Source organism: Myotis lucifugus, unplaced genomic scaffold (genome assembly GCF_000147115.1).
Source record: "Myotis lucifugus unplaced genomic scaffold, Myoluc2.0 scaffold_98, whole genome shotgun sequence".
Lineage (NCBI taxonomy): Eukaryota > Metazoa > Chordata > Mammalia > Chiroptera > Vespertilionidae > Myotis > Myotis lucifugus.
The window spans coordinates 2,156,882-2,184,516 of NW_005871146.1; the positions used below are offsets into that span (position 1 = coordinate 2,156,882).

Below are 27,635 nucleotides of genomic sequence, written 5' to 3' on the forward strand. Positions count from 1 at the left end.
GAGATTGCCTAGGAACAGTGGGTCGGCAACTTGCGGCTCGGCAAACGCAGCTCACGAAACACATGCGGCTCTTTGGCCCCTTGAGTGTGGCGGTATTTTGTGGAAGACCCACACTCAAGGGGCCAAAGAGCTGCATGTGGCTCACGAGCTGCGGTTTGCCGACCACGGGCCTAGGAGGCTAGTGTAGAAAGTGAAGATGTGATAGGACTTAACCCTGGGGCTCCAACACCAAGGGGTGAAGGAGAGGAGAAACCAATAAAACAGACAAGTAGATAGAATGGTGGGCTGTGAAAGAACTGGTCATGAGAAGAGAGTGGTTAACCATCAAGTGCTACAGATACAAGGATGGACCACTGACCATGGAATTTAGTAATATGAAGACCAATGAGACCATGCAAACAGGTTTTGATAGAGTGATGGGGACAAAAACCTAATAGATATGAGAACAGGAGGAACACTAGAGACAGGGAGAATGGACAGCTCTGTCCAAAAGAAATATGATACAGGCCACAAATGTGAGCCACATATATAATTTAAATTTTCTAGTAGCCATATTAAAAAAGTAAAAAAGAAACAGGTGAAATTAACTTTGGCAATATATTTATGTAACCCAATGTAACCAAAATATTTTATTTGTAATAAATATAAGTAAAGAATTTTAAATAAGATAGTTGTCACTCTATCTTTTATTCTAAATCTTTTAACTCTACTGTGTATTTTACATGTACAGCATATCTGAATTCAGATTAGCTACATTTCAGGTGCTGAATGGCCACATGTGCCTGGTGGCTACTGTACAACTCCTTTGAGGAATTTTGCTATAAAAGGGATTAGAGGAAAATGGTAGTTTTCAGAGGGGGTATGGAATCAAGTGTTTTGTTTTTAAATGAAGATTCGATAGCATTTTTAAATGTGATGGGACTCATCTAACAGAGATGGATAATTTGACAATGCAGACAGAGGGAACAATTACTCAAAGGACCGATGTCCTTCAGTAGGCAGGATGGGACCTAACGCACACTTAGGGATGCTGGCCTTATATAGAGGTGGAGAGGTTTATCATGATTCAGGTTGGGAGGCACATTATAGGGCACAGATGTAGTTGTGAGAATGCATGAAAATTCTCTTTTGACTGCATCTGTGTTCCCAGGGAAACGGGTAGCTAAAAATGTGAAAGGGGAGGACGTATTAGAAGACTGAAGAGAAAGGCAAGGGCATTAAAGAATCATAGAGAAAGTGGAAGAGTGAGTAGGAACATGTAGCATGGTTGCCAGGAATCACCGTTGACCTATTCGAGGTTGGTGGTCAGGAGTGTAAAGTGAGACCCATTAGCTTCACTTTGCATATGTCTCTCCCCCTTTCAATGGCACAGCTTCAGGTACCAAAAAATCTCCATCTAGTTGGATTTGATCAGGACTGGTGAGCAAGACAAATGAAGAGAGGAATAAAAGAAGTTGAGAATAAATGCAAGTGAAGGATTCTAATGATGGGATGTGGCATCTAAGCCAGTTGGAAGGCAGAGTGCCCATGATGGGAGGAGGAGCAGACAGATGCAGCAGGACGAATGGATTGTTGGAGGTAAGTGCTAGAGGGAGTGAGCTGGAAAGATGGTGGTATCGCTTAGAGTAGAATGTTTGGTTTGAGATTATAGGGAGGGTGTAGTTATTAGGGAATGGCAGGGATATTGGTATAACCATGGGAGTGCGCAGCTGAAACAGGATGGAGTCGGGACCCCTAGGGAAGAAGCTCCCAGAGGGGGGAAGGTGGTGGCAGCAGTGGAGCAGTGAGTGCTGGAGAGTGGGAGGGAGTCAAGAGCTCACTCCTCAAGGAATGTGGAGTGACTCAAAGGTCTGTAAAGGACAACAATAGGAGATGTGGGCCACAGAAGTATCCGATGACACAAACATCAAAAGTGGAGGATTTTAATGGGAGGAACAGTGGTCGGAAGCAGAAAGAAGGGGAAATCAGGGCCACTCTCCTGACCTCTGGGCTGTGGAATGAAGCATCTGGGAGGGAAATGGGCCACCTCTAGAGACTGCAAGGGGAGCAGGACCCTCAGGTTAAAGCCAGAAAGTGAAAGGAGGGGTCAGAAGATAAAGTCTAACTGGAATTCGGCCACACCCTCCCCTTACATAATTGCTGTGTTCTCCCCACAGAGTTGAATAGCTGGGACAGAGACTGCAGGGCTCACGAAGCTGAAAAGCTGTTACCTGACTCTTTACAGAAATGTCTGCTGCCCCTGAGTGGAGATGGACTGTGGGGAACAGAGGGCACAGTGGGCACAGTGGGCAGGATTCAGGAGTGGGGTGGAGGGGAGAAGGTGCAGATCAGAGGACACACAGCCTACATGGGATGGGAGACAGACTTTCTGTGGTAACCAAGAACAACAGGGAAAATTTCTGTCCTTTGTACCTTGAGATGACTACTGATTCACTGCCAGTGGAGAGTGTGCTGGGCCAGGGTCTGGGGTCAAGAAGGAAGTCCAGGTATGAAAACTGGGTTCCCTTACCAGACATGAACTCAGGGCCAGGGCAACATTGTTTTGAGGATTAGACTCAACCCTTAAATAACTCACGCCCAGAGCAGTGGACCTGGAAATGGGAGGCTGTAGCTGCAGGCTTAGCTTTGCAGAAGCTCAGATCCAGGCAGGGCCCAGCAATGATGAGGTTGGTCTAGGTTAAGGATTTTCAAACTGTGCTCCATGGAACCTTGGGGGCATCTCCGGCAGGGAGGCCAGAGGTGAGTGACTGGGGTTCTGGATCCTTTCCCCATATATAACAGTGGGCTCCCTTTGATCTGTGTTTTGCATTGGGCCTCTGAGTAAGGCTTTGTTTGAAAATGGGTTCTGCAGCTAAAAGGAGTTAGATGACCCTGGCCAGACCACATCTAAAGCCTCTCTGTGCTCCATGATTCTTTCAGCTCGGCTTGGCAATCTGACGGCTTCACATGTTAGCTGGTGATGCCTGGAATCCCAGGCAGTGGTTTGCCAGGGTGGGGGAGCAGGCTCCTTTCTCCACAGAGAAATGTTCTTTCCACTGAAGTCTAGATCATGGAAATGGAGACCTGCTCACAAGTTGGTCAGATAGCATTCCAAATCCAAACCAGATGTGGTTGCTAGTATTTCCGAAAAGAAAGCAATATGCTTATCGGAGTACAAGATGTTCACCATATATTATTCCGTGAAGGGAGCAGAGAGTAGACAATTTTCCTGTCTTTTAACCCCTGCTCCAACTTGATGCAGACTCTTTATTAAGTGTCTGTCTTTAGTTTTGAAGGGGTAGGAAATGCAGGGACAGGCCTGGGGGATGTTTGCCTTGGCCTGTGGGGAATGCTGTGTTTCTCCTCATTAGACACTGTAAAGGTGGGACCAGGCTTGGTGCCTACCTGTCCTGAGGGCTAGGTTCAGATGCTGATGCTTTGTGTGTGTGTATGGGGACGGGGGTGGGCGATTTCTGTAGGAGGTGTGTCTGGTGGTTCCTTAGCTGGACATTAGAGCTTTTAAAAGAACAGGGCAATGAGGCTCCAGAGGCCCCAGTGAGGCAGGACCAACATATGAGGAAGGAGACAGAAGCCTTTGTGGCTGCCGCAGCATGTCTGGAGCGGAGGGAGCTACTGTGAGTCCCCAGTTCTCAGGGTAGGCTGGGGTCGGGGTAGCTCACAGAGGCCTCTGAAGTCCTCTCCATGTTCACTCAGCAGCAGCATCTCCCACCATACCAAGGAGCTAACCCCACTTTAGGATGGAAATGTGACAGGTCTGTAGGAGGAAGGAAATGCCTCATCACAGGCCACCGGAAGGGCAATGCAGAGGTGAGAGAGCGGCTCTCGACCTGGCCCTCCGGCAGCAGGCAGGTACTCCCCTCCCCAGGGGCACCCCCAGGCAGACTCTCCTGACCTGAAGGAGGCAGGAGAGACCTTCCCCTAAATAGCTGTGGGGGGGTGCCAAGGAGAGCAGATATTTACCAGGAGATGCAAGGGAAACAGGGATACCCATTTAATACTATAAAGACAGTAGGAATGGGAGGCTCGGCTGAACAGAGGTGGTTGAGCTACACCTTCTGTGGGGGGTGGGGGGGATGTGCGCCATTTTTTGAGTCAGTAGGATTGGCTGAGATTTAGGCTGGATGGAAAGCCCCCGGGACCAGTGCCCATGGAGAAGAGAAACTAGGTCCCAAACATGGCCACGTGTGATATTAATGGGGAAGAACTCAAAGGGTCACGCTGAACCACAAGGTGAGCAAAAGGCTTAGAGTCAACTAGAGGTGTCTTTTGGGAGAATGCCTGCCTTTCTCCATTGGGCTCATGGTCTAGACCCCAGGGAGATGTGACCAGAATCTAGATGACCCACAAAAAGTCCACCCTCTGTGGTTGTGAGAAGGAGAAGCAGTACAAGGGGTGCAGGGGAATCTAAACAAGCTGGAGATGAACAGCGTTGCCCAGTGCGCAGGCGTGGCCGGCACCTGCTCCCCCATCCCAGGGCTCCTGTTGGATGCCTACCGGTGCTGCCTGTTCTCACCTCTTGTGCTCTAGTTAAGGCCGTGAATGGAGCACGGCGCTGTATCTGGTCAACTCCGATGCATTCATAAACATGAGAGAAAGCAGCGTCCTTGCCTAAACAAAATTGGTCCCAGCAAGATACCTCGTCTCTCCATGGCTCCCAGAAGCACCCGAGCTCAGCCTGGGGCTCTTTTCCACACATGTATGAAAAGTTCCCGGGAGACTGAGGCCTTGCAAAAGATGCTGGATTTAAAAAGGATTCAGGGACATTTGGAACAACCCACCTTAAAGACCTCTGCTATGTTTTACTGAGTTAATTCAAGGCATTTGTGGAGTCACTTGTTGTACATTCTGGCATGAAATTCTGGCAAAATCTCTTGTATAACTGCCTCCTCACTCCAAGTCCTCTGGAACCAGATATATTCCTGGCAAATAGTCTGATTTTAGTGCTCCTCAAGTCACCCAAATATCCCTGATGTTAATGTGGCCAAAGTGTGTCACTCATTGGTCAGGCAAAAATGGACAACAAAGTAAAAACTCTAAAATAGTTCCAAACCCTCACAAGCCATCCAGATGGCCAGAGACAAGGACATAACTTCTAATTGACCTCGATTTGCCCCCGTGTTATTTCCTTCAGGAAAGACCAGACACTCCCATGAGATCACAAGCAGCGAGTGGTCTGGAGAAACTGTGAGGCCTTGGTCTTCACTGGGACAGCACAAAAGGATTCAGGAAAATAGTTTCTTGGGATAAGAGCCAAATGACATATTGACCTTGACAATGAAGCCCGTCAGAACTCCAAGGCAGTGGAAACACAAGGTGGCTACAACTTGAGCACTCCATGGGCTCAAAGAAGCCAGCTAGTTCTTAAAGTGAAATCTTGCTGCAAAGGGACCCTCCCTTTAGAAAACAGCCGAGTCGTAGGAACCTCAACCACCGTGTGCTAATAAGTTACATCTCAAACAGCAGATGTAGGCATGTTAGATAGAAACATTTCCTAGAGAATCATTCTGTGAAGTTACTAATTCCTTGATGAGGAGATCACGTCTAAATTTTATTTAAGATTTCATACAATGCTTTTTTTTTTTTAAAAAAAAAGCATATATTGACTTTGCCTCATCTGATACTAAAATCCAGCAGCATGTCAAGGGGAGGCTGTGTTTGATTTGGGTTTGGCTACTCATCATCTTGGTCCTTCATAGTTCCCTGTTTTCTTCTCACCCACCTGTCTTGAGCAGCCTGGTTCCTTGGCCACAGAACAAAGCTCACTGCAGAGGTGAGAGGGGGCATCCACAACGCTTGTGTGCCAGCCCCAACCAGGCCCGGGGACTGCATGCTCACAGTCAAGCTGAACTAATCTGCTCAGTGACACAGCAGGGACATTGGTCAGAGGCGCTGTCAGGCCAGGTGTGGTTGGAGATGGAAGAAAACACCTTAAGCAGAGGACTCTCCTAAGTTGCATGAAGGACCCTGGGTCCCATCAAAAGCACTCACATTCAACTCATGCATGCATGCGTGTGTGTGAGTGTGTGTGTGTGTGTGCGCGCATGTGGGAGTAGTGGTGAGGAGGTTCCTAGATAATGGCTCCTTTCCCTTTGGAGAAAGTCTGAATTCAAAGAGATATTTAGTAAGTCCTCTTGTTCTGCCTGAGCCCAGAGCCACTGTGACCAGATCAAAAGGAGATATAAACACAAAAGGGAAGAGAGATATGTATTGGTTGGCGGCAGGGGTGAGGGGAGGAAGTAGAGAAGGGTAGCTGTACTTACCCTACAACCACAATTATAAAATCTAGTAAATTCCACCCGTTGCGGAGGTAAGCATTAGGGTGAAAGAGAAGTCCATAGGCTATTACTTTTAAAAATGCTTCCACAGTAAAAATGATGAGAAAGAGATATTCCACTCGTTCCTAGGAAACAAAAATAGAAGAGAGAGAAAAAGAAAATTGTTAGATTGGGGGTTTTATAAAGTTCTGCCCCATCAACTCTCACAAAAGGTGGAGGAGAATGCTATCCCCACCCCCATGGGAGGAATTAAGGGGACACTGGGTAGGACCCCCAAGACAAATTAGTAACTCCACAGTCTGTTTCATGATTAGAATTCCAATGCACTGGGCATTAGGTTTTTTGTTTGTTTTTAAGTCTTTAAATATCTTCTGTTAAAGTGTAAATATTATAATGGTCAAAAATTACACATTTTGGGGGAAACATCTTACTTAATCAGTGAATATGTCATAGTACCTTCTCAGGAGAGAACCCATCATGTCTTGATCTAAAGCAGTAGTTCTCAACCTTCTGGCCCTTTAAATACAGTTCCTCATGTTGTGACCCAACCATAAAATTATTTCCGTTGCTACTTCATAACTGTAATGTTGCTACTGTTATGAATCATAATGTAAATATCTGATATGCAGGATGGTCTTAGGCGACCCCTGTGAAAGGGTTGTTCGACCGCCAAAGGGGTCACGACCCACAGGTTGAGAACCACTGAAAAGGGAAACAATGCCTGGACATAGGAGAGGGTGCTGAGAAAGGACCGCAGGAGGAGTGTGCCATGATTCAAGGTAACAAACCCTGGAGACAACACAGTCTTGGTAGAGTACCAGCTGAGCTCTCCAAAAGAGCAAGCACACAGCTGTGTTTGAGACACTGAAGATCTCTCAACAGCAGCTGAAACAGGCAAAACTGCTCACATACACATGTCCAAAAATTTGAACTCTCTCTCTCGAGAAAATAAAATTCTGTCCAAAGACATAGAGCAGGTTAGCAGTGAAAATCAGCATTTCCGGGATGGAGACAGGCACTGGGATGGGGATAGTGAATGGAAGAGGTTCATCTCTTTTCTCAGCGGCAGGAGGTAGGCAGTCATTTCTTCCCTCTGCCACCTCGAAGAAGGGCTTTGCATTTAAGGCTGCAGCTCCTGACCCTGGGAACCCACACTGAACAGGACAGACTCTTTGGCTGAATTAGAGCAAGCTGACTCCAGGCTGATTCGCAAGATTTCTGCACCACTAATTGCTTTCTCCCACAACCATCCCCAGTGCAGATCCTTAATGGCCCCCATCAAGCCACGGCTGCTGCCTGGTTCTTCACACTCCACTGCTCGCCTCCGCAGGACCCTCAGCCCATCTCTCACTGGAGCCACAAAAACAACAGTCCATGTGGCATTAGGCCACAGGTCCTCTAAGCAGGACAGACCCGTCCACAACCTCCAGGAAGCATTCAACTCAGAACACCCAGACCTATTTTCCCATCTTCTACCAGGTCAAGTGGAGCTCACTGAAGGTCTCCCGTCCCACCCACATTGTAGAGTGAGCATCACCCGGGAAGGCCCTCCTCCTTCCACCAAGCTGCTGGAGGGTGCTCCGAGATGGGGGCATTGGGAGCCTGATGGGTATCTCTGCAGGAAGAGGTCCGTCCATGCATGTCCCTGTGCTCCCTTCATTCTTTCTGGATCCCCTACTGGCCTTACCCCTGGGGTGAAGCAGTTTAAGGATGCAAAGTTTAAAAAAAATGCAGAATTCTGGGCCCCAACCAGACCTACTGAAGTAGATCTCCTGGTTATGCAGCCTGGAACTGTGCATTACAGACAATTTCCAGGTGTCTCTGAGACACGTGAAGTTTAAGAACCACTGGCCTGTGTGCGGATGCAGGCCCAGGTCAGGCAGCAATTGTGGGAAGGGAATGGAGAGATCAGATTGAATCAGCATCTCAGAGGCAGGCATCCATCCTTTACTTTCTACCCACTGGAGCATCATAAAGTTAGTCTGGGGATGAGGCTGCCTAGGAGCTGTGACCCAGGTACAAATCACAATGTGTGGGAGCCTCCAATCTTCTAAAATTAGGTTACTTTCTGTTAAAATGAACATCAGAGTAGTGTTGAAAAGGAAACAAAAGGGCATAGTGCAACCTGAGGAAACTTGTGGAAGGGGGGTGGGGGCTGTCAGACAGCCACACAGGCCCATCCCCATGATGGTCAGAGCTTTCATGTTTATGCCAGATGACAGACCACCTCCTCTGTATCCCAGAAACCTCTGTGGAAAATCCACGGAGTTGGAGCTGGGATGAGAAGGGAAGACAAGGAAAGGGAAATAAACATGAGCTGGGTACCCACTAGGTGCCAGGCATTTTCATATGTTCGCATATGTGCTAATTACTTTTACATGTCCATCCGCCCACATCCATCCAGTCATTCATTGTCAGTGTGGAACAACCAGCCGAACTATCTTAAAGTACCACTGGAGCTCCCTCTGGGGTGTCTAAACCTTCTGAGAGAGGCAGCACCCAAGCTTAGAGCACCTCTTCCCCAGGGAAGGGAGAACAGTAATATCCCAAAGGCTCCGAGGGCCCTATGTGCTGGGAAGCCAGCATTCCCAGACAACTCTTGTAAACAGCTGGCACCCCCAACCCAGACTGCCTGGCACCAAGCAGTCTATTTATTCCCTCATCTACAAGGCTGCTCTTCCTTGCTTGATTTCCCTATAAAAAGAGAAAAGCCAGGGGGCAGAGGGGTCCTGGTCCCCTCTGCTGCGATGCAGCCCCACACTGCAGACCAGTGGCTTCCTGGACCTAGCACACCTCTTTGTGAGATGGGAGACTAAAGGGGGACATGTCTGTGGCTTCTCTTGTGACCTTTGGCCTTTTTAATTCTTCCAATAAAGTCTAAACCAGCCGTGGGCAAACTACGGCCCGCGGGCCGGATCCGGCCTGTTTGAAATGAATAAAACTAAAAAAAAAAAGACCGTACCCTTTTATGTAATGATGTTTACTTTGAATTTATATTAGTTCACACAAACACTCCATCCACGCTTTTGTTCCGGCCCTCCGGTCCAGTTTAAGAACCCACTGTGGCCCTCGAGTCAAAAAGTTTGCCCACCCCTGGTCTAAACTATGTGACATTTGTCCCACACCCTGGCACATAACACGTGGAGACTCAGAGGACCCATCTGACATGACAGTGAATCACTCAGACATTGACATACACATGTATGTGCTGGGTGGACTTCCCAATGGTCAGCATTTCTGAGACGAAGCTTGAAGGATGAGTGTTGTGCAGGTGGGGGTGGGGGTCAGGTACTCCACGTGGAGGGAGAACTAAGGAGGGGGGGGAGTGTGGAGAGCTTCAGGAAAATGCATACATTTTGATGCGGCTGGAGTGAAGGCTGCGAGAAAATTGGGGGTGGAAGGGGATTGGGTAGATGACCAGGGGCCAGTGTGCCACACCTGGGGGGCTCGGATTCCATTCTGAGGAGCCTGGAATGACGGGGTCAGATGTGCACTGCAGTGTTGCCCTTCCATAGAGCATGACAGTGGTGACGGGGGTGGGGAGGGTGGGTGAGTGACCCATACAGAGGTCATAGTCTCAAGCCGCAGTAGAGACAGAGGGACTAGTTGAGCAGTAGGTGATTTGAGAGATACTTTATAAAAGATGTAATTTGGTTTCTGATTGCACGCAGGGGTTGGAGGAAAAGGCAGTGAAAGAAGTGCACTGTCCCCTCCCTGAGGTTTCTAATTGGGCGACTCTGGATGGTGATGCCTCTCACCGCAGTAGGGGACTAGGAAGAGGAAGGGGGAGAGACATCAGTTCTGGACTTGCTGAATTAGGGCACTTGTGGGACATCAAGATGCAGAGGTGGGGCTCAGAGGGGAGTGCAGCTTGCAGGGAGGGCTGAAGGAGGTGGCCCTGGGAGAGCGTGCGGACTAAAGAGAAAAAAAGCTGAGGCTGGAATCCAACCGTGTAAGGGACAACCTCATCCCCAGGAAAGCACGTCCTCATTGTGACACTTATCTCCTAGGCAGAAGTTACAGGACCCTTCCTCAAACCAGGCGTGTGAGAGAAAGGGATCTTGGCAGTTATCCAATTAACCTCCTCATTTGAAAAATTAGGAGACTAATAAGATACCAAGGCCAGGGAGGCACAGGCCAAGAACAGGAAACCAGATTTCCTGACCCTCAATCCAAAGGTCACTTCATCTCATCTGGCCTCCCTGGTCACACTGCTCTTGCTAAGGACCTGGGATAGAAGTGAAAAGGGACCAGGGAGTCAGTAAGAAGGAGTGTGAACAAGAACCCAGAGGAGGGGCAGGTGCCCGTGGGTGCAAGATCTGGACACAGCCATCTGTGCTGACTGCCACTGGGAAAAGCATTGTATTCACTCTGACCTTAGGGGCATGAATGTTTTTACAGAATTAATCTAAAAAAAACAAAAAACCCTTAAATAAATGAAACAGCTTCAGTGATCCTTTGAAAATATGTGCTGTACTGCTATAGAAACATCTAAGGGTGAAAATGGATGGAGTAAAGAAAAACAAAACTTTGTCACAGATTATTCTCTTGCTGTTGATACCCCGGTGTCGGTGTCTCCAGTCCTGTGAGGACACACTGTTGAGTAGCCCCCTCCTGAGGCCCGAGCTCCGTGTGCCCTCCTGAATCTGCAAGGGCCGAGGGGCTCTCAGAGAATGCACCCAACAGTCAGCATGTGAATGGCCCTTTCTGTGCTCTTGGGAACCAGGGAACTTTGGAAGCCAACCTGGAACAGACTAAGATCCTCATTCCTACTATTCCGTGTTGAGGTTGGAAAGGGTGGAGGAGGTAGAAAAACTGCAAAAGAGAGAACAAACCATGGGACCAAGTCAGGGAAACACCAGACTCTCAAGGCTGCGAATGTGGGGACTGGATTCCCCAGGGCTCCTGGAGGAGCCCCTTCCTTGGGGCAGTGTGATGACCGGGCCCTGGCAGATGGTCCCGTCTTTCTTCTTCCTTTCTATCACGTCTCTTCCTCTCCAATGCTATATTCCTCCTCTGCTTCCTTTCATTTCCATGTTCTTCTCCCTTTCTTTCCTCTCTCCCTGCTCATTTCTTAGGGCTACCACTGGCAACCAGGGCCCATGGTCACACCCATGTTGGAAACATTTAGAAGAATTCAGTGGGGAGAGAGCTCAGTTCCCAAGAGTAATGACATCTTCTAAACACTCGTGAAGCTAATCAGACACTGATGAGTACTGGCTATCTTAGTTTTCCATTTATCTTTTCATGTGTACATATCCTTTTTAAACTTACAGAGATCAGAGACTCAATTATTTTTTCGACAGTAATAATCTTGATTTTGGCACCAACTGACTCTGTGTGTCTTTGGGCAAGTCATTTTACTTTTCTGGCTCTATTTTTTTTATCTGTAAAAGAACTAGTTAAGCATTTTAAAAACATACAGTGCTGCAGAGAGCCCTTGGTTTCTACAGTGCTGTTTGGGAGCAGCTACAATTTAGGGGAAGACTGAGAAAGTGGGGCTTTGGCTGTCCACCCCTGAACCAGAGCAGTGCCATTTGAACCCACATACTAAGTTGTCCAAAAGTCCTAACACAGTGGAATGCCATTCATTCAGGACAATTTGATGGGGGTGTAGACAGAGAATATGCACAAAAGGAAGTCGCCCCCTCTTCCTAACCAGCCTGGAAGGCTTTTATTTGGCTTCATATGCAGGGTTCTGCATAAGATTTTATTTCAGAAGAGGAATCACTGCTTTTTGCATTTTTCTTGGAACTCTGAACACCACTTCCAAAGTAGTAGATGACGTATAAATTCTCTCCAAAATTCTATGGCAAGTGAGGAGTGGGGATGCTGATGCCTGGTCTGCGTGCAGTTCTGCCTAAAGCACAGATTCCAAGACATGGAAAGGAACATGGAGTTCCTGTCCTCCTTGTCTGATGATCACCATGAATACAAATGGATTTTATAATAAAAAATCCTTCATTAAAGAAATTAGTACTATTTGTCCTTGTGAGCAGGAGCCATGCCAAGGTAGAGCTCCTAGGACAAGGACAGCTGTAGAGAGCTTGTCTATTCATGGATGCACATTTCTGCGCATACACACACACACACACACACACACACACACACACACACACACACACACGGCACATCTTGGCAATGCCCACTGTCCATGTTGAACACTCTACAGCTTACATCTGCTATATAACAGACCAGGGTGTAAGAATTGGGACTAAGCCCATATGCACCCTCTTAAATTTAGGCAAGTGTATTTATTAAAGCTGCCAAGAATTCTACACCAAACAAGTTGATAAGAAGCCCAGTCATAGAATTTCATCTCAGTACAAGGTGCAAAGACATTAAACACAATAATAACGCTTCAAGCAGCACCTTGGATTCCGGACTGTTTCATAACTTAAGTACCATTCAATCTGACCTCAAATTATAGCCGCCTGCCTATTCTCTAATGAAGGGGGGCAAAGAAACTGGAATACCATAGTTCCTCATTCTCCAATTCTCCTCTCATTCATTCATTCATTCATTCATTCATTCAAGTCACAGATATTTCCTGAGGGTCTGCTCCACCCCACCCCACTTGCCCCATTGCCCTCTTAGGACACTGACGGACTTGTAGAAATAAGAAATAAGGACACACATTCCAAGCTCCTCATTATACAGAAGTAAGGGGACTTGTCCAAGGCCGAGCATCTACCCGATGTGATGAGCACTCAGGTTTCCTAACAGCTGGCTGGTGCACCTTCTGACACAGCACAGCTCTTTCTGTCTGTGGACTGAATGAAACCCTGAATTATTGTACCCACCAGTCATTGGGCAGTAAAGGGCCATCTATATGGTATGGCTGGAAGGGTGGGTAGCAGGGTCCCAAAACCTCCTCCTGGGGGTCCCTACTGGTGCTTGAAATGCAGCCATTAAGAAGCCTTCCTTCCATCAGTGGATGACTGATAAACACAATATGGTATATCCACACAGGATGGAATATTAGCCATAGAACAAATGGAATTCTGACACGTGCTACACGGATGAACCTTGAAGACATTGTGCTATGTGAAAAAAGCCTGACACAAAAGGACAAATACTGTATGATTTCATGTATGTGAAATACCTAGAATGAGCAAATCCAGAGACAGAACATAGATTAGAGGTTACCGGGAGCTGGAAGGAGGAACTGTTCAGGGAATAAAAACCCTTGGAAATAGCGGTGATAGTTGCACGACATTGTGAGTATAATTAATGTCACTGAAGTGTACACTTAAAAATGGTTAGAAAGGAAAATTTTATGTTATTTACTACAATGCAAAAAAAAGCATTCCTTTGGATCTTAAAGGTTTTCTAACTTTTAGTGGTCTCCATCTAAACTACCTGAGGTCATATTTAAACCTGTATCAGCTACCACCTTAAACGGGACTGATTCATCGGAATGTTGACAGCATTGCTTTTCATGGTGAGAACTTGGCCAGATGTCTGGGGTACCTGGATTGAGGAGAAGGGGGATTGGCAGGGAGGTGGGAGCCCACTGAAGACAACTGCTTCGGTTTCTCAATTTTTGAGGGCAAGCCCTTCCCAAGGGTCTCATATAGAAGCCTATTTAGAAGGTGCCTGGTGGTTCAGATGGTGGTGGCCTTAAGACTCAATACTTCCTGTAAAGGAAGAAGGGAGGGGACAAACCATTTAATAGCCTAAGAGTAAAGCAGCCTTGAAAAGAATATTCACCTATTTATCGAGTCCAAATAGCAACTGAGGCTGAGTGAGTTGAAAAGTATGCCAGTGTTTTACAGTAGCTCAGTTTAGAAAAATAAAAACTGTCCTCCAACTGGTCTGTTTTCTTTGCGCTTGCCCATGATACTAAATTGAAGTGACTTATCCACTGATTAATTTCTCACATTCATGTCTTCTTCTCTAGATGCCGGACTAGCCTCAGCTGTCCCAGCCCGTTGGCACCAGCCTCAGATCCCAAGTGCACTGAGCATGCTGCCTGCCTACTCCTTCTGGGCCCTTCACTGCCCCTGCCCCTGAGATAGCATCTCTGTCATCCATGGAGCCCCCTTCTAGGCTCTATTTCTCAACTGTCAAGTCCCACAGGGCAGAGACTGGCCTGCTGAAGTTCTCTATCTGGAGTCCAGCATATGAGCGGTACAGAGGGGACAAGCAACCTTTGTCACATACTATTTGCATTGCTCTCTTGGATTCAAAAGAAGCCCAATGTTATACAACCAGCATCTGCCCACAGCAGGAGCTCTCGCCCTTGCTGGCCCCCACTTCAGAAGGTCACTTCCTTATATGGCTGCTCGTCCTGTCACTGGGCAGCTCCACTGTCAGAGTATGGCCAGCCCCTTCCCTCCAAGGAGCTCTCTCTGGTTCAGGGACATTGCCTTTTCTTTTGGAGAAATGGAGTGGACAGGGTGACAGATACTACCAATCACCAGTCAGGCCTGAATTACTCCTGGGGACACTGGGGCATTTGCTTAGTGACCTGTGGCTAGTGTGTAATTTCCCAAATAGAAGGAAGATGCAGCAGTGGCCTCAAAACTCTTTGAGGAGTAGACTAACACCTGACCCAGGGAAACAGCCCATCTTTTCTATCCGTCCCCACTGTCTGTCTCCTTCCTGGCCCCCATCACTGGCTGTTTAGATACCAAAGCAGCTTCCTAACTGGTTGCATTGACATCCAGGCTGTTTTACTTCTTTAAAACCTCCAAATGCTCCTCTGCCTGGAAATGGAGCCCAGCATCCTGAGCCTGGCTCCCAGGTCTGCCACAGGCCGACCCCACCAGTCCCTCTGGCCTCATGCCTGGCCACCACCCTGCACCCCAGCCACACCAAATGTTCACTCACCTCACCCAAGCCAGACAGGTTGTCATGGCAACACTCTTCTTCATGCCCTGCCAAGCCCTACCCTTTCTCCTCAGGCTCCTGGACAGCACCCTGTCATCACCTTGTCACTGCCCAGCTACCCTGCCCCAGAAAGGACAGACTGGTTAGCACCTCCTCCCAGCTTCCGGCCCTCTCTTCAGATCACAGTGATATCACTTATCACACTGTGTTTTCTAGGGCCTCCTCTCCCTCAGGACAGAGTGCCTGCAGGGCAGAAGCAAGTTTCTTCTTCACTTTTGGTTAAGAGGTATCTTTAAATGAAAGGCAAAATGATAGAGGAAAGAGGGCTTTGGATTCAGACACACCTGAGATCAAATTGTTTCCCAGTTGCCAGCTATGTAACCTCCCCAAACTCTGGTTTCTTCACCAGTAGACAGGGGATAGTTATATAAATTGATGGGTAATTTTGAGAATTAGAAATCACACAGTCATCACTCAAATGGCAGTTGCTGACATTACTGCAGCCCTAGCACCTGCACACAGTAGGTGTTCTGCCCATGTCCGAGGAGTGAACATCCCTGCTCCAGGTGGCTTTGTGTGTCCTCCCCAGAGGTCCTGGCTCTGTCTACTCCGTGGCGCCCCTCCTGGGCAGTGGAAGCCGTCAGCGGCACTAGCCCTGCTGCCTCTCTGTCTCCTCTGCTGCCCTGGCCACATCAGCTCTCCTGGCCTCTCAGCATATGGCTCAACTCACTTTTGTGCCTCTTTTGATCCTCTTGACATTAACAAAAACTAGAGACTTGAGGCCTCACATCTGTTATCAAAGAAAGACAAAATAAAAACTTCTCTGTATCCTGTTTGCTGGGTTCCCTGTATTCTGAATGTCCTTGCCCCACATCCCTCTATTCTTTAGATCTACAGTAATCGGTTCCATTCTGGCTTTAATAACCCCAGTCCCAAAACTGCGAGCATTTTCCTTGTGTCTCTGGGAACCTGCCAATCCTTTGCTCCCTGAAGTGATTTATTTCAGCTACAGTGGACAAGGGTGAAGGATGACAGTCAGTGCTCCCAGGAGCAGAGGACCCATGAATTGAGAAGGTTTGCTAACCATGCAGTAACCCCCACAGTGCAACTCACTGGGAAGTACTCTACATTCACAGGGCACTTCCATACATTCAAATGTTGAGTCTCATGATCACTTGTAAAGCAGGAAGGGCAGATACATTTCTTCTCCTCATACTCCCACTTTCTTTTCCTTCTCACAAAACCACCATCACCACTATTACCACCACCACTATCACCAATGAACACCTCCACCACCATCTCCACTGTTACCACTACTGTCATCACCACCACCACCACAATCACCATTATCATCGTCATCACCATCTTCATCACCAACCACCACCATCAACACTACTGCCATCATCACCATCCTCTGGCTTGAGGAGAAGCATGTGACCCAAGCCTGGCACTGTAATCTTTTCTTTAGCTGGACATGCTCATGTCTATATAAATAAAGCCTGGATCCATGGCAACCATCATGAGATCTACATGCTGAGGGTGGCAACAAGAAAGGGTGAAAAGAACTGGCATCCTGGATAAAGTTGTTGATTTAACTCAACCAACTTTGGTGCCATCCTAATTTGGGGCTTATTTTATGTGACATAAAACTTCCTTACTGTAGCAAACATTTCGAGGTAGTTTTCTTACACTTGCATCTGAAGGCATCCTTATTGATAGACTCTGTTTGCTATCTCTACACATCACTCCTCCTCCCGCCTCTACCCCACTCCTGCTTAGTGCTTCCACACCTTAGCAGCCATTTGGGCACATTAACACCAAGCTTAGTCTCATCAGCTGGGAAAAGCAGAAGCTCTCAAACACTATCAGACAAGTGCTCCTGTCTCCTGGTTAGCTTTCAGCCTGGGTGTGAGATGCTTATTTCAGATTACTATCTCAGACTAGATCTAGAGAGATCAGCCCAAATCCCAATCAGAGGGTAGCCATGTAAGCTATGCTTAGCCTCCTGCTCCAGCACAGGGATGTTGAGACAAAGGGCATGGTTGCATGCAGCAGTAATGTTACTGTCCTAAGAGGTGGGTGGGAGGCACGGAGGAGCTCCTCCCATAGTCCAGTGGCAGAAGTCTGGAGATAAAGGACACAGATGCAGAACTGGTATTTCTCAGTGTGGTGTTGTGGGGTGGAGAGTCATAGACTCCTAGAGCAGGAGAAAGCAAACCCCAGTGTTGGAGCCCCTTCCCCCGAGATGCTAGAGCAGGTCTCCAGGTTGGCCATGGGAAAGGGTGATTAAGCTATTTTCACCCTCTAGACATTGATGGCAGCTGGCGCTGTGGTGAATACCAGGGCACCAGTCATGCAAAGATTCGAAGATAAGGTCTCTGCTCTGCAGGAACCCATGGTCCACTTCCTGCTCTGGGCAGTCAGGGAGTATATCCCTGAAGACTGCTCCTAGCTGCCCTGCTGAGCACAAGTCACCTAAAAAAGGGCTAACTCGCCTGTCCTCCAAAGCAGGCTCGCTCCTCACACTCAAGCTCTTCTTGGAAACTGGCTGACGCCTATGCCGAAGGCAGATCTAATTTAATACGTGTTTCCTGCAAGCTGCAAACAGTCATAATTTTGGCTTTTTGTGGCTGTCTTCTTTCCCTTGTAAAAATGAGCTTGTTCTCCCTGCTGATCAGTTCAATTATAATGATATAAAACAGAGAGCAATAAAAAATGGGGACATGCCCTAAAAGGGGAGTGTGGTAAGAGTGATTCACAGTCTTACCCTTTGGGGACCCCGGCAGGGGTGAGTGAGGTAAGCTGTCTCTCCGTGTGAAGATGGATTTTGTGTAGGTGGGAAGGGGGATGGGAATCTCAGGATCCAAACACCAGGGGCCACGGGGCCCAGGGTCCTGCCTTCCTTCACCTGACACTCACTGAGCCCTGTTGGAAAGCGCTCACTGCACAGCAGCACAATGAAGCTGGACATAAGGCCTGCTGGCTCCTCCTGCCCTTTCGTGGCAGGCAAGTGAAGTAACTGGGAACAGCTCACAGTTCTTGTCACATGCCAGGTCCTGGGCACGGTACTTTCCAGAGGTTATCTCATAGCCATCATTATTCTCACAGCACAGGATGGGACCGTGGTCTGCCTGGCACCACGCTGGCTGTATGGACCCCTCAGCCTCCACCACACATGTGGACCCCTGGATTGCATACAGCCTTTTGTTGCTTTTTCTCCCTCTGAAAACTAAAGCAAGGGCACTGAGCACGCTGTGGCAGCGAGAGCACCATCCTGGGAGTCAGGAATCTTGGGCTCTAATTTTAGTTCCGCCATTATCAAGCGGGTGACCGTGGGAGGCTGCACAGCTTCTGTGAACCTGACTTTTTTCACCCACAATATCCTCCTAATGAAGAGGCTGGACTTTATCAGTGGATCCTGAATTTCAGTTCTCTGATGGCTACCTAGAAATGTCTTACACACTTGTTAAAAATATAGCCTCCTGGCCCCCATCCCAAATGGGCTGAATTAGAATATTCTGGGATGGGCCTAGGAATCTGGATTCCTAACAGCCACCCCCGCCCCCGCACTCACCCCCAAATCTGAAGAGCCCAAGTTAGGGACCACCAGTCAAATGGTCTCCATGGTTCTTTTTAGCCATAAGATTCTCAAACCTATCCCTGCTTCCCAGGAGCAAAGGTGCTCTGCAGGGTACAGCCTGGACCCGTCACACCTGACAGGAGGTGCAGAGGGCGGGGAGAGGCAGATCATTGACCACAGAAGGTGACATGTGGCTTTTACAGAGACGTCTGAGGCCAGGCACAGTGCCAGGACACTGGGTGCCATGAGTCAGGGGAAGGGGGTGGAAGGTTCAGGAGCAAAGGGAGGCAAAGTGAGGGCAGGGCTGTCAGGCCTGCTCTATGCCATCAACCTGCAGGGGAGGATCCCAGGTTGAGACATGCTTGTTCCAGCACAGTGCAGTGGTCCCAGCACAGTGCAGTGGTCCCAGCACAGTGCAGTGGTCCCAGCACAGTGCAGTGGTCCCAGCACAGTGCAGTGGTTCCAGCACAGTGCAGTGGTCTCAGCACAGTGCAGTGGTCCCAGCACAGTGCAGTGGTCCCAGCACAGTGTAGTGGTTCTAGCACAGTGCAGTGGTCCCAGCACAGTGCAGTGGTCCCAGCACAGTGCAGTGGTTCTAGCACAGTGCAGTGGTCCCAGCACAGTGTAGTGGTTCTAGCACAGTGCAGTGGTCCCAGCACAGTGCAGTGGTTCCAGCACAATGCATTTGACTGCAGGCTCCAGGAGGGCTTCTGGGGAGGGAGGGACAGGAGCTAGACAGGGAGGCTTGCAAATGTCAGTGAAGGAACCTGAGCTTTTTCCTGTAGGCAGTACTGAACCAATAATGAGGAAGTAAATCTCATGAAAGCACTCTTCAGGTAGAATTAAAACAGATTTTCAATTTCTAAGCAAATAATACAAGATATAGCCTTTCCTTTGAAAGTGCTTCTCAGCTTGGAATCCCTGAAGTGATGGGGCTGTTTGATCTGATAAAGAGTCACTAATATATTATAAACATTCCAAAGCAGACATTACTTTGCTTATAAAAACCTGCCTCTCAGAATGCTAGCCATTCTAAGACCAGTCTTGACCCCCTCCCTGCCTCTGCTCAGGGACACCTTCCTCATTGTGTGGGTCTCTCCCTCCTGAGAATTCTTCACCTTAATCACTCACCAAGTGATTCCCAGGCTCTGTCAACATTTCATGGATCAGTAAAATAGCAAAAAAAAATAAAAATAAAAATAAATGTTAGGGACGGAAGTAGGGTTGCCAACTTTTTATCCTGCCAAGTAGAAATATTAAAAATAACAATGTCCATTTATTATAATTTCATAAAAGGAGGGAGAAACAACAGCAGAATAAAGGATGGTTAGCAACCCCCACTGCCATCGCTACACACACTGCACTCAGCTTCTTTTTCTCATTGGATGCAGCCAGCAAACCTTCACTGTAGGTCGGCCTGGGTGGCAGACTTGCATCAGAAGCGTAGGTCCTTCTTACTCTCCAGCTCACTGCGTACGTTCTGTGTCCTTCCTACTAAGGTGTTCTTTGCTCTGGCCCCAAGGCCAAAGGATTTGGCTCTACCCAACCAATCTGTGGAAGATGGCAAAAAATGGCCACAATATTTTAAAGCTCTTCCTATCAAGAGTCAGAGTCTATTTTCCCATCTCTTGAATCTGTGCTAACTTGTCACTTGCTTTGACCAATAGAATACGGGGACAGTGGCAGTGTGCAACCTCTGAGCCTAGGCCTCTGGAGGCCTCTCGGCCTTTCTCCCACCACATGAACAAGCCCAAAATAGCCTGCTTCAGAATGAGAGACCCTGTGCGGAAAGCACCCAGTCGTACCAGCCAACCCAGCCACAGCCGACCCAGCATCTGACTGCAGACACTTGAGCAAGTTTAACTCAGACCAACTGAGCCCTGCCAGGTCCAGCAGAACCACCCAATTGGGCTCAATCCACATTACTAACCTGCAGAAATGTGAGCTATGTGAATGGTTGTGGTTTAAAGCCACTAAATATTGAAGTTATTGTTATGCATTTGCATGGGTCTTCTATACCCTCTACTGCCTTTAAATACAACTTGGGATTCCCTAACTCTAAGAATTTGCCTAAATTGTTCCCCTCTAGGCTCAGGCCTGAAATATCTGCTTCCTTTCTCCTGATTTTACCCATTCTCCAAGATTCAGGTAAATTGCCTCTTCTTCAAATACTTCTCAGAACTGAAGTGCTCACTGTCTGAGCCACACCCTTAGCCCTTAATGACATACACATTACCTTGTGTCATGTCTTACATACTGTGTGTTAACTTTACACGTGTTTTATATCTTACTTTCTTAATTAGATTGACAGTCCATCATGGGCAAAGGCTTGTCTTATATTTAGACTCAACTTTTAACCCAATGTCTTGTGCAGAAGTATATTTATTACTCATTGATTGATGAGACTTGGAAATTCAACGAGTATCTGAAAATAACCATGCCGAGTCAGTTTTTAGCAATGCACCTTCCATGCAGCTCTGAGCTGGGTCCCCGATCCTTCTGCTTTTCCATGAGGTCTGAGCTCATGTTTCAGTCCCTCCACAGATGCTTTCTGAACATGGAGTATGTCCACCCCCCACCCCGTACCCTCTACACCAATAGCACAGAAGTCAGAGAGCTGCCCCCAAACCGAAGTGAGCAAAACCCCCTGGACAAATTACTACTTGATTTTCCAAGTCTCCTGGGATCTTCTAGCGCTCTCCGGAAACTTTCCCTTCTCATTTCAGTGACCTTTCATTTGTCCCAGGCACTGGCATTAGATAATCTTGGCTTCCGGTGCCTTTCAGCCTTCACTAAGTAAGGTCTTTAAAGGGAACTACAAAGCTTCCAGGGGGAAAAAAAAGATAAAAAGCTTAGCATTGCAAATGAGGACAGCATTAACCCAGGCTGGAAAAAAGGTAGGTGAATTCCGAGGAGCTCTAAAGACTGGCTGCCAAAGGTTAAACTGGGAAGGTAAAGGCCAAGGTTTCTCGCTCCCCTGGTTCAACCCTGTGGCTAGGGCTTCTCAAGAGCCCAGGATACAGTCAGCAACTGTGCTTTGCTGTGCACCAGCCTCTTTCAGATGCTGCCTGCCCTGAGTCGGTGCCCCCTGCAGTTCCCCTACTTGAACCCCTGCCTTTCTGGTAATGTTGATCACTTTATTTTCTAATAGCAAATCATTTTAGAAATTTAAGAAAATTCTAAGGCAAAAAGGAAGATAAAAATGAGCAATGTCCTATTTCCTTTCTTTGTGTATATTGCTGTCTTTCCACATTGTCATCATACTGTTCATATTATTTTACAATCTTTTTTATTTTTGCTTAACAATAGATTTTACACATCTAATAAGTTATCCAATTTTATTTCCACCATCACTTTCAATAACCTTATCACATTCTAGTAGCATGGATAGGTACACTATTATTTATTTACCCAATTTTATGGGTTTGGTGCTTTATGTTTCTATGCCATATTCAATCTGGAGCAAGCCCCTCTTGGGGAGGTGGAGGGCCAGCAGCCTGCTTTAGCTCCAGGGCTGCTGATGAGCCCCCCTTGGACACTCGTCCCCCCAGAACAGAGTGCGCAGCTGAGTCCAGCACCCACTTCCTTGTTGGCTGACAGGGTCTGGTTGTCCCTACAGGCAGCCCTTAGAGCTCCCTGAGGATCAAGCATTGCTGCTGGAAGGGATCTCAGTGAGCATCAAGTCTCCCATTTTACAGCTCAGGAAAATGAGGGTGAGACAGAGGGAATGACTTGTCTGGAGCCTCACCACTAGTTAGAGGCAGCAGACCTGGGACCAGGACTCCACATTCAGTGCTCTTTCCCCTCCATGCTCCTCCTCATGGATCCCGGCTGCACCCACTGGCTCACAATCTCTTGGAACACTCGGAGCCCTCCTTCCATCCTTGCAGAGGTATCAGGGAGACCCCTTCCACACAGGGGTCTCTTTCTCCTTTTATGGAGAGGCTACCATGGAAAGTGGAGCCTTCCCCATCATGAGAACACACAATTTTCCAGGGACTTGGCTCTGGCTCCCAGGTGGACAGGGGTCTTTGTCACCATTCTCAGCAAGGCACAGGAACCTGCCCCCACCTCCCTGTGAGCACAGCTCCAGGCCTGAGCTTCCTGCAAAGTGTCACATTCCTCCCTGTCTCCTTCCCTAGGACACCATTCAGTTGACATACTTTTAGCCAAGACACCAAACATCTGAGAAAGAAGACTGGAATCTGTCTCGTGCTCGGTAAAGTAGCCTGTCCTCCCATCTCCTGAGCCCATGCAGGTGGGGTCTCCTTCTTCCGTTCTCCTTCTCCCTGCCTTACTGCCTGCTCTTCTTCACTTTTCCTCTCCCCTCTGCCTCTCTAGCTTGACTTTTCTTTCTCCCACCTATTCCTTCCATTCCCTTCTTCACTACTCTCAGATTTTCCTTCTCCACCTGAGGGATGGGCAGCTGTGCACATTCAGCATTTGCTGAGTCACACAGGAGTTCAGCTAATTGAAGCATGTCTCGCGAATTACTTAAAATTTGTGCAGACCTACTGAAAACAGAAAAACACAGCCGTGAACATTGGCTTGTGCCATTAACAAATCACCAGACACTGGTAGGTATGGGCTGAGGGAAAATTTCCTGACCAGTGTGGCACCACATAATGAACACAGGTTACTAAAGAAACACGGCCTCTTACATACCCCTGCCCGAGGGTGAGGAAGGCAGAGTGAGCTTGGTCCAATCACGGGACCACTGTGAGCCCACAGTGCAATGGCCTAACCAGCAACCCTCACCCTGCACCACTTCCTTTACTGGAAAGATCTGAATTGAGGAAGGAGGAGTTGGAGCTCCCCAGCTGACATGCTCTCGGTGCTAGCTGAGTAAAGTATCTCCACTGTCTTCATTTTTCTTATCCTTACACTTTCCGCTTCTAACTTGTGACTATCAATCCTAAGACAGACAGCGGACAATGAATTCAGAGGCCCTATACGGGCCTGAGAAGAGTCCTGGTTATGCCATTAACTCACTGGTCACCAACACCATCATCTCTACTGCTGTTACTACCACCCCAGCCACCTACTGCTTCCATCAACTAATGTGACTGTGTGTGTTCTAAATCCCAACGGAGCCCAAGCGTCCTGCACCTGTTACTTCCTTTACTCCTCACAGCAACATCATTATCCTACAGATGAGGAGATTGACACATGGAAAGATGATGTCAACTCACCCAAACCGAGCAGGTTGTAATTCTAAGGCAAGTGTTTGATCTCGGGCAGTCGGAGCCTAGAATGCCGTTGCCTTTCCTTTCTTAGCTTTAATTTGTTCACGTATAAGATGAGGATGGTAACAATCAAGCCTGCAGCACACTGACTAGCGATCTCCAGGGCTTTCTTTGCTGAGCAGCACTGGATCTCAGACCCCTTCTCAGCACAGCACCCTGGGCAGCCACTGTCAGCTACCAGTGCCAACTCACTCACAAGGTGACACACACCCTCATTCTCTCCACGTGATACACAGGGCAACCATATAATTGATCATTCAAACAGGGACACTTCTGAGAGTAAAAGAGGCACTGTTAGCAATTACGTGGGGACACAGGTGTGAACTAGAAACTATGGGCACCCTAATTATACTGCAGTGAGTCTCCCAAAGCACCAGGACACCCCTCACTCCTTGCAGAGTAAAACTGCTATGGAACTGACTTGAGGGAATGATTGTTGGGAGCGACTTCCTCAAGATGGTGGGGAGGTGCCACGGGGAAAGAAAAGATTCCTTTGGTAAGAAAGGACGAGAGCCTGCCTTTGGTTCATTGACTTGTTTATGGAAGCACCTCCGCCATCATGGGCTTATCTTCCACTCCCCCCACCCTGCCCGTGATTCCATTGGCTCTGTGAATACTGCTGCTCCTCCCCCTTCCCTCCCTTTCCCCTCTGTATATTGAATAATTATTTCTATGGTACTTTAACTGGTCAATTATGAAAGTGTTCAGGTATCTTATGAAGGAAGACTCATTTAGTTTACTTGTTGGTAATTAAATGGGCTACATTTGATTTCTGTTTTGGGATATTTATGGGCATTTCATTTCTAGATGGCAATAAAACATGTATTATCTCATTATTGATGGATTTTTCCAAGTAGAAAAACAGAGAAATATATTTCATTCATTGCCAAGTTCATTGTGTCTTAGCATGGCCATAAGGGGTAGAGAATTACAATGATACTAAAGGCTGTTAAAGACAATCTAGGAGGGAGAAAAAGAAGTTCTGATGTTCAATAGAGAGAAGATCTTATTTGTAACAACACGGAATTAAACTCTTGGACTATCTAGTTGGGCTATGTGACCTTTTCCTTCTCAACCCCTGAAAGTTCCTCTCAGATAACTCTATTTCCTATGATGAAACCCACTTGTTCCTCAAGAAAAGAAGTGTGACTAAGAGATTTAATTAATAATATGAAACTTCAAGTGTGGAAGATTCTAATCAGATGTGGCCTATAGTTTGCTTTAGGACATCAACCAAGTAAGTCTTATTTTATTCTCATGTTTTCCTCATTTGTGAAGTAAAGTTTTCAAAAGTTATTAATTTATTGGGTTAATTGAGCAGATAAATGATTGCTAAGCCAGTTAACAGAAAGTATTACAATTACAACATATTTTATAAATATTTATAAGTTTCCTGTTAGAGTGTTTTGCTAAGCTTTAAATTTCTGACTCTTTGGGTTGACAGTATGAGAAAAACAACTTGAGAATTGTATTTGAAGGCAAATAAAATAGTCTTCTTGGGACTTCAACTGTGTTAGTCACCAGATACAGTATACCTCTGGCTATTGTTCCATTTTAATGTAACTCACAGGATCTGGCTGAAAGTGTGTTTCCTAACTTAGGTGAGAGGAAGGGACAGAGGGTTAGGGCTCCCGCTAGGACATCCAGGCTCCAGAACTGCACATGAGCTTCACACACAGAGCTCAACAACAGTAAGACCTGGGCGCATGCCCTCCAGGTAAGGAAAGCCGGCTCAAAGGGGCTAGTGCAGGGGTGGGCAAACTTTTTGACTCGAGGGCCACAATGGGTTCTTAAACTGGACCGGAGGGCCGGAACAAAAGCATGGATGGAATGTTTGTGTGAACTAATATAAATTCAAAGTAAGCATCATTACATAAAAGGGTATGGTCTTTTTTTTTTTAGTTTTATTCATTTCAAACAGGCCGGATCCGGCCTGTGGGCCGTAGTTTGCCCACGGCTGGGCTAGTGGCTTGGGGGAGCCAGATTTTAGTCCAGCCCCGATTCCTGCCTAAGTCCTGGCTGTGTTCACACACTAAGCAGAGGTTCAATGTTGAACAGATTGTGTCTGCCCATCTCAAACGCATGCTCCAGTGTTTGAGATGATGTTCAAATTCACATGATGTTCTAGAAACCCTGTTTAGAGAGACAGTGGGTAGACAAAAAATCACATTTGTTCTCACTTATAGGGTACACTGAAAGGGACTTGGGTGCCTTAGGTCTCAACAGTAACACTCTCCTCTCCCCTTGGGCTCCCCCACCCCTGCTTCATGCCTGAGAGGAGCAATGATGCGCAGTGAGGGAGAGAAGTCGGTGGACACAGCTCAGCGGAGGCTTCCCTTTAGCAGGATACCAGCTCTGTCTAATGAAGGTGGCCCCAATCAGCCCTCCCATCCCTCCCACTGCCTCCTCGGTACAGCCTGGGAGACACGGGTGGCATCTCCCTGGTCCAATCTCTCACATGAATTAACAGTGGCAGCTGAGAGAAAAGCCACTTCTCAGGGTGGAGGCAGAGGGGGCGATGAGGGAGGGGCAATTAGAGGGAGTGGTTCCATGTCCCTTTTGGCTCTTTAATCCTCTGGCACTCACTATTCCCCTTTACTGCCACCCCCTTCCCCAAATGGTCGCTCACACACGGTTTTGCCTGACACTGGTTACCATGTCCAGCTGAATTCTCCTGGCACACAGAGGGGCAGAGCTATGGCCAAGTGGCCTCATCAGGAAAAGCTTGGCAGTGCCAGGGCAAGGCCGAGCAAGTGGTACGTAGGCCAGGCTGGAGCCAGACGGGAGGTGGCGGTGGAGGGAGAGACCCTGGCAGGGCAGTTTCAGACCAGCACCTGTGAGGGCATATCTCTGCTGCCCAGCTCCAGCCAGCTCCAGCTGCCCTTTCTCCAGCTTGGCTGAAGTTGGACTGCGGTCAGAGTCTCTTAAGAGGAGATGCAGTGTACAGCCTTGAGAATCCTATTTTCCTTCTTAAACACACAATTGCTGTCATGGAGGCTCCCTGTGCACTGCACTTGGGGGCGGGGCCTAGAGCTGCACTTGTGGAATACGTGGCCAGAAGGAAGTCCACCCTGCAGGACCTCGTTGTCGTTCCTATGCCCTTTGTCACAGGCCGGAGAGGTGGCAGCTTAAAGGGGGAACTAACCCAGAGAAAACTCTCCTGCCCCAAACAACTGCCAGCCAGTTTCCTGACACCCCAGCATCCACAGAACTCAGCTAAGGGCCTTTTCAAGGAGATTGGAGTTTTAACTGAATTAGAACATGCTGCTACCTGGGATGGACGATCCATTAGCACGGATAAGTATCCGTGATTAACAGCATCGTCACCTCTCCCTTCGCATCTGCCTGACCTGGACAATTCTTCCACATCTGAATGGCATGAGCTGAACACGATTTCATCATCAGACCATGTCACATCCTTGCCTGATGCCAGTGCTTTACATGTGATAGAAATGACCATGCCCCATATTTAGACAACTATAGACACACTAATGCCAGGTGTGTATGGAACGAGAGCTTTCAAAACAGGGAGATGCATTCACTAATGTTGATGGAGTATCTCTCATGGGCAGCCGAATAGCAGGAGGAACACAGAGAACACTGGATTCGGAACCAAGAGACCTGGGCGTGGGTCTGGCCCCCTTCTACTGGCTGTGTGACTGCAGCCAGCCCCTCAGGCTCTCCGATCCTCAGAGTCCT

At 47.8% G+C, this 27,635-nt stretch overlaps 1 protein-coding gene across 8 annotated transcripts in view; it reads right to left on the reverse strand.

Annotated features, from left to right (window-relative positions):
• Positions 1–27,635, reverse strand: part of CACNA1C (calcium voltage-gated channel subunit alpha1 C) — a 587,470-nt gene that overhangs the window by 215,444 nt on the left and 344,391 nt on the right. For all 8 annotated transcript variants that reach the window (XM_023756704.1, XM_023756709.1, XM_023756710.1 and 5 more), the window contains exon 4: positions 6,261–6,400. In XM_023756704.1, the coding sequence (XP_023612472.1) occupies positions 6,261–6,400 (140 nt within the window). The remainder of the gene's footprint in view (positions 1–6,260; positions 6,401–27,635) is intronic.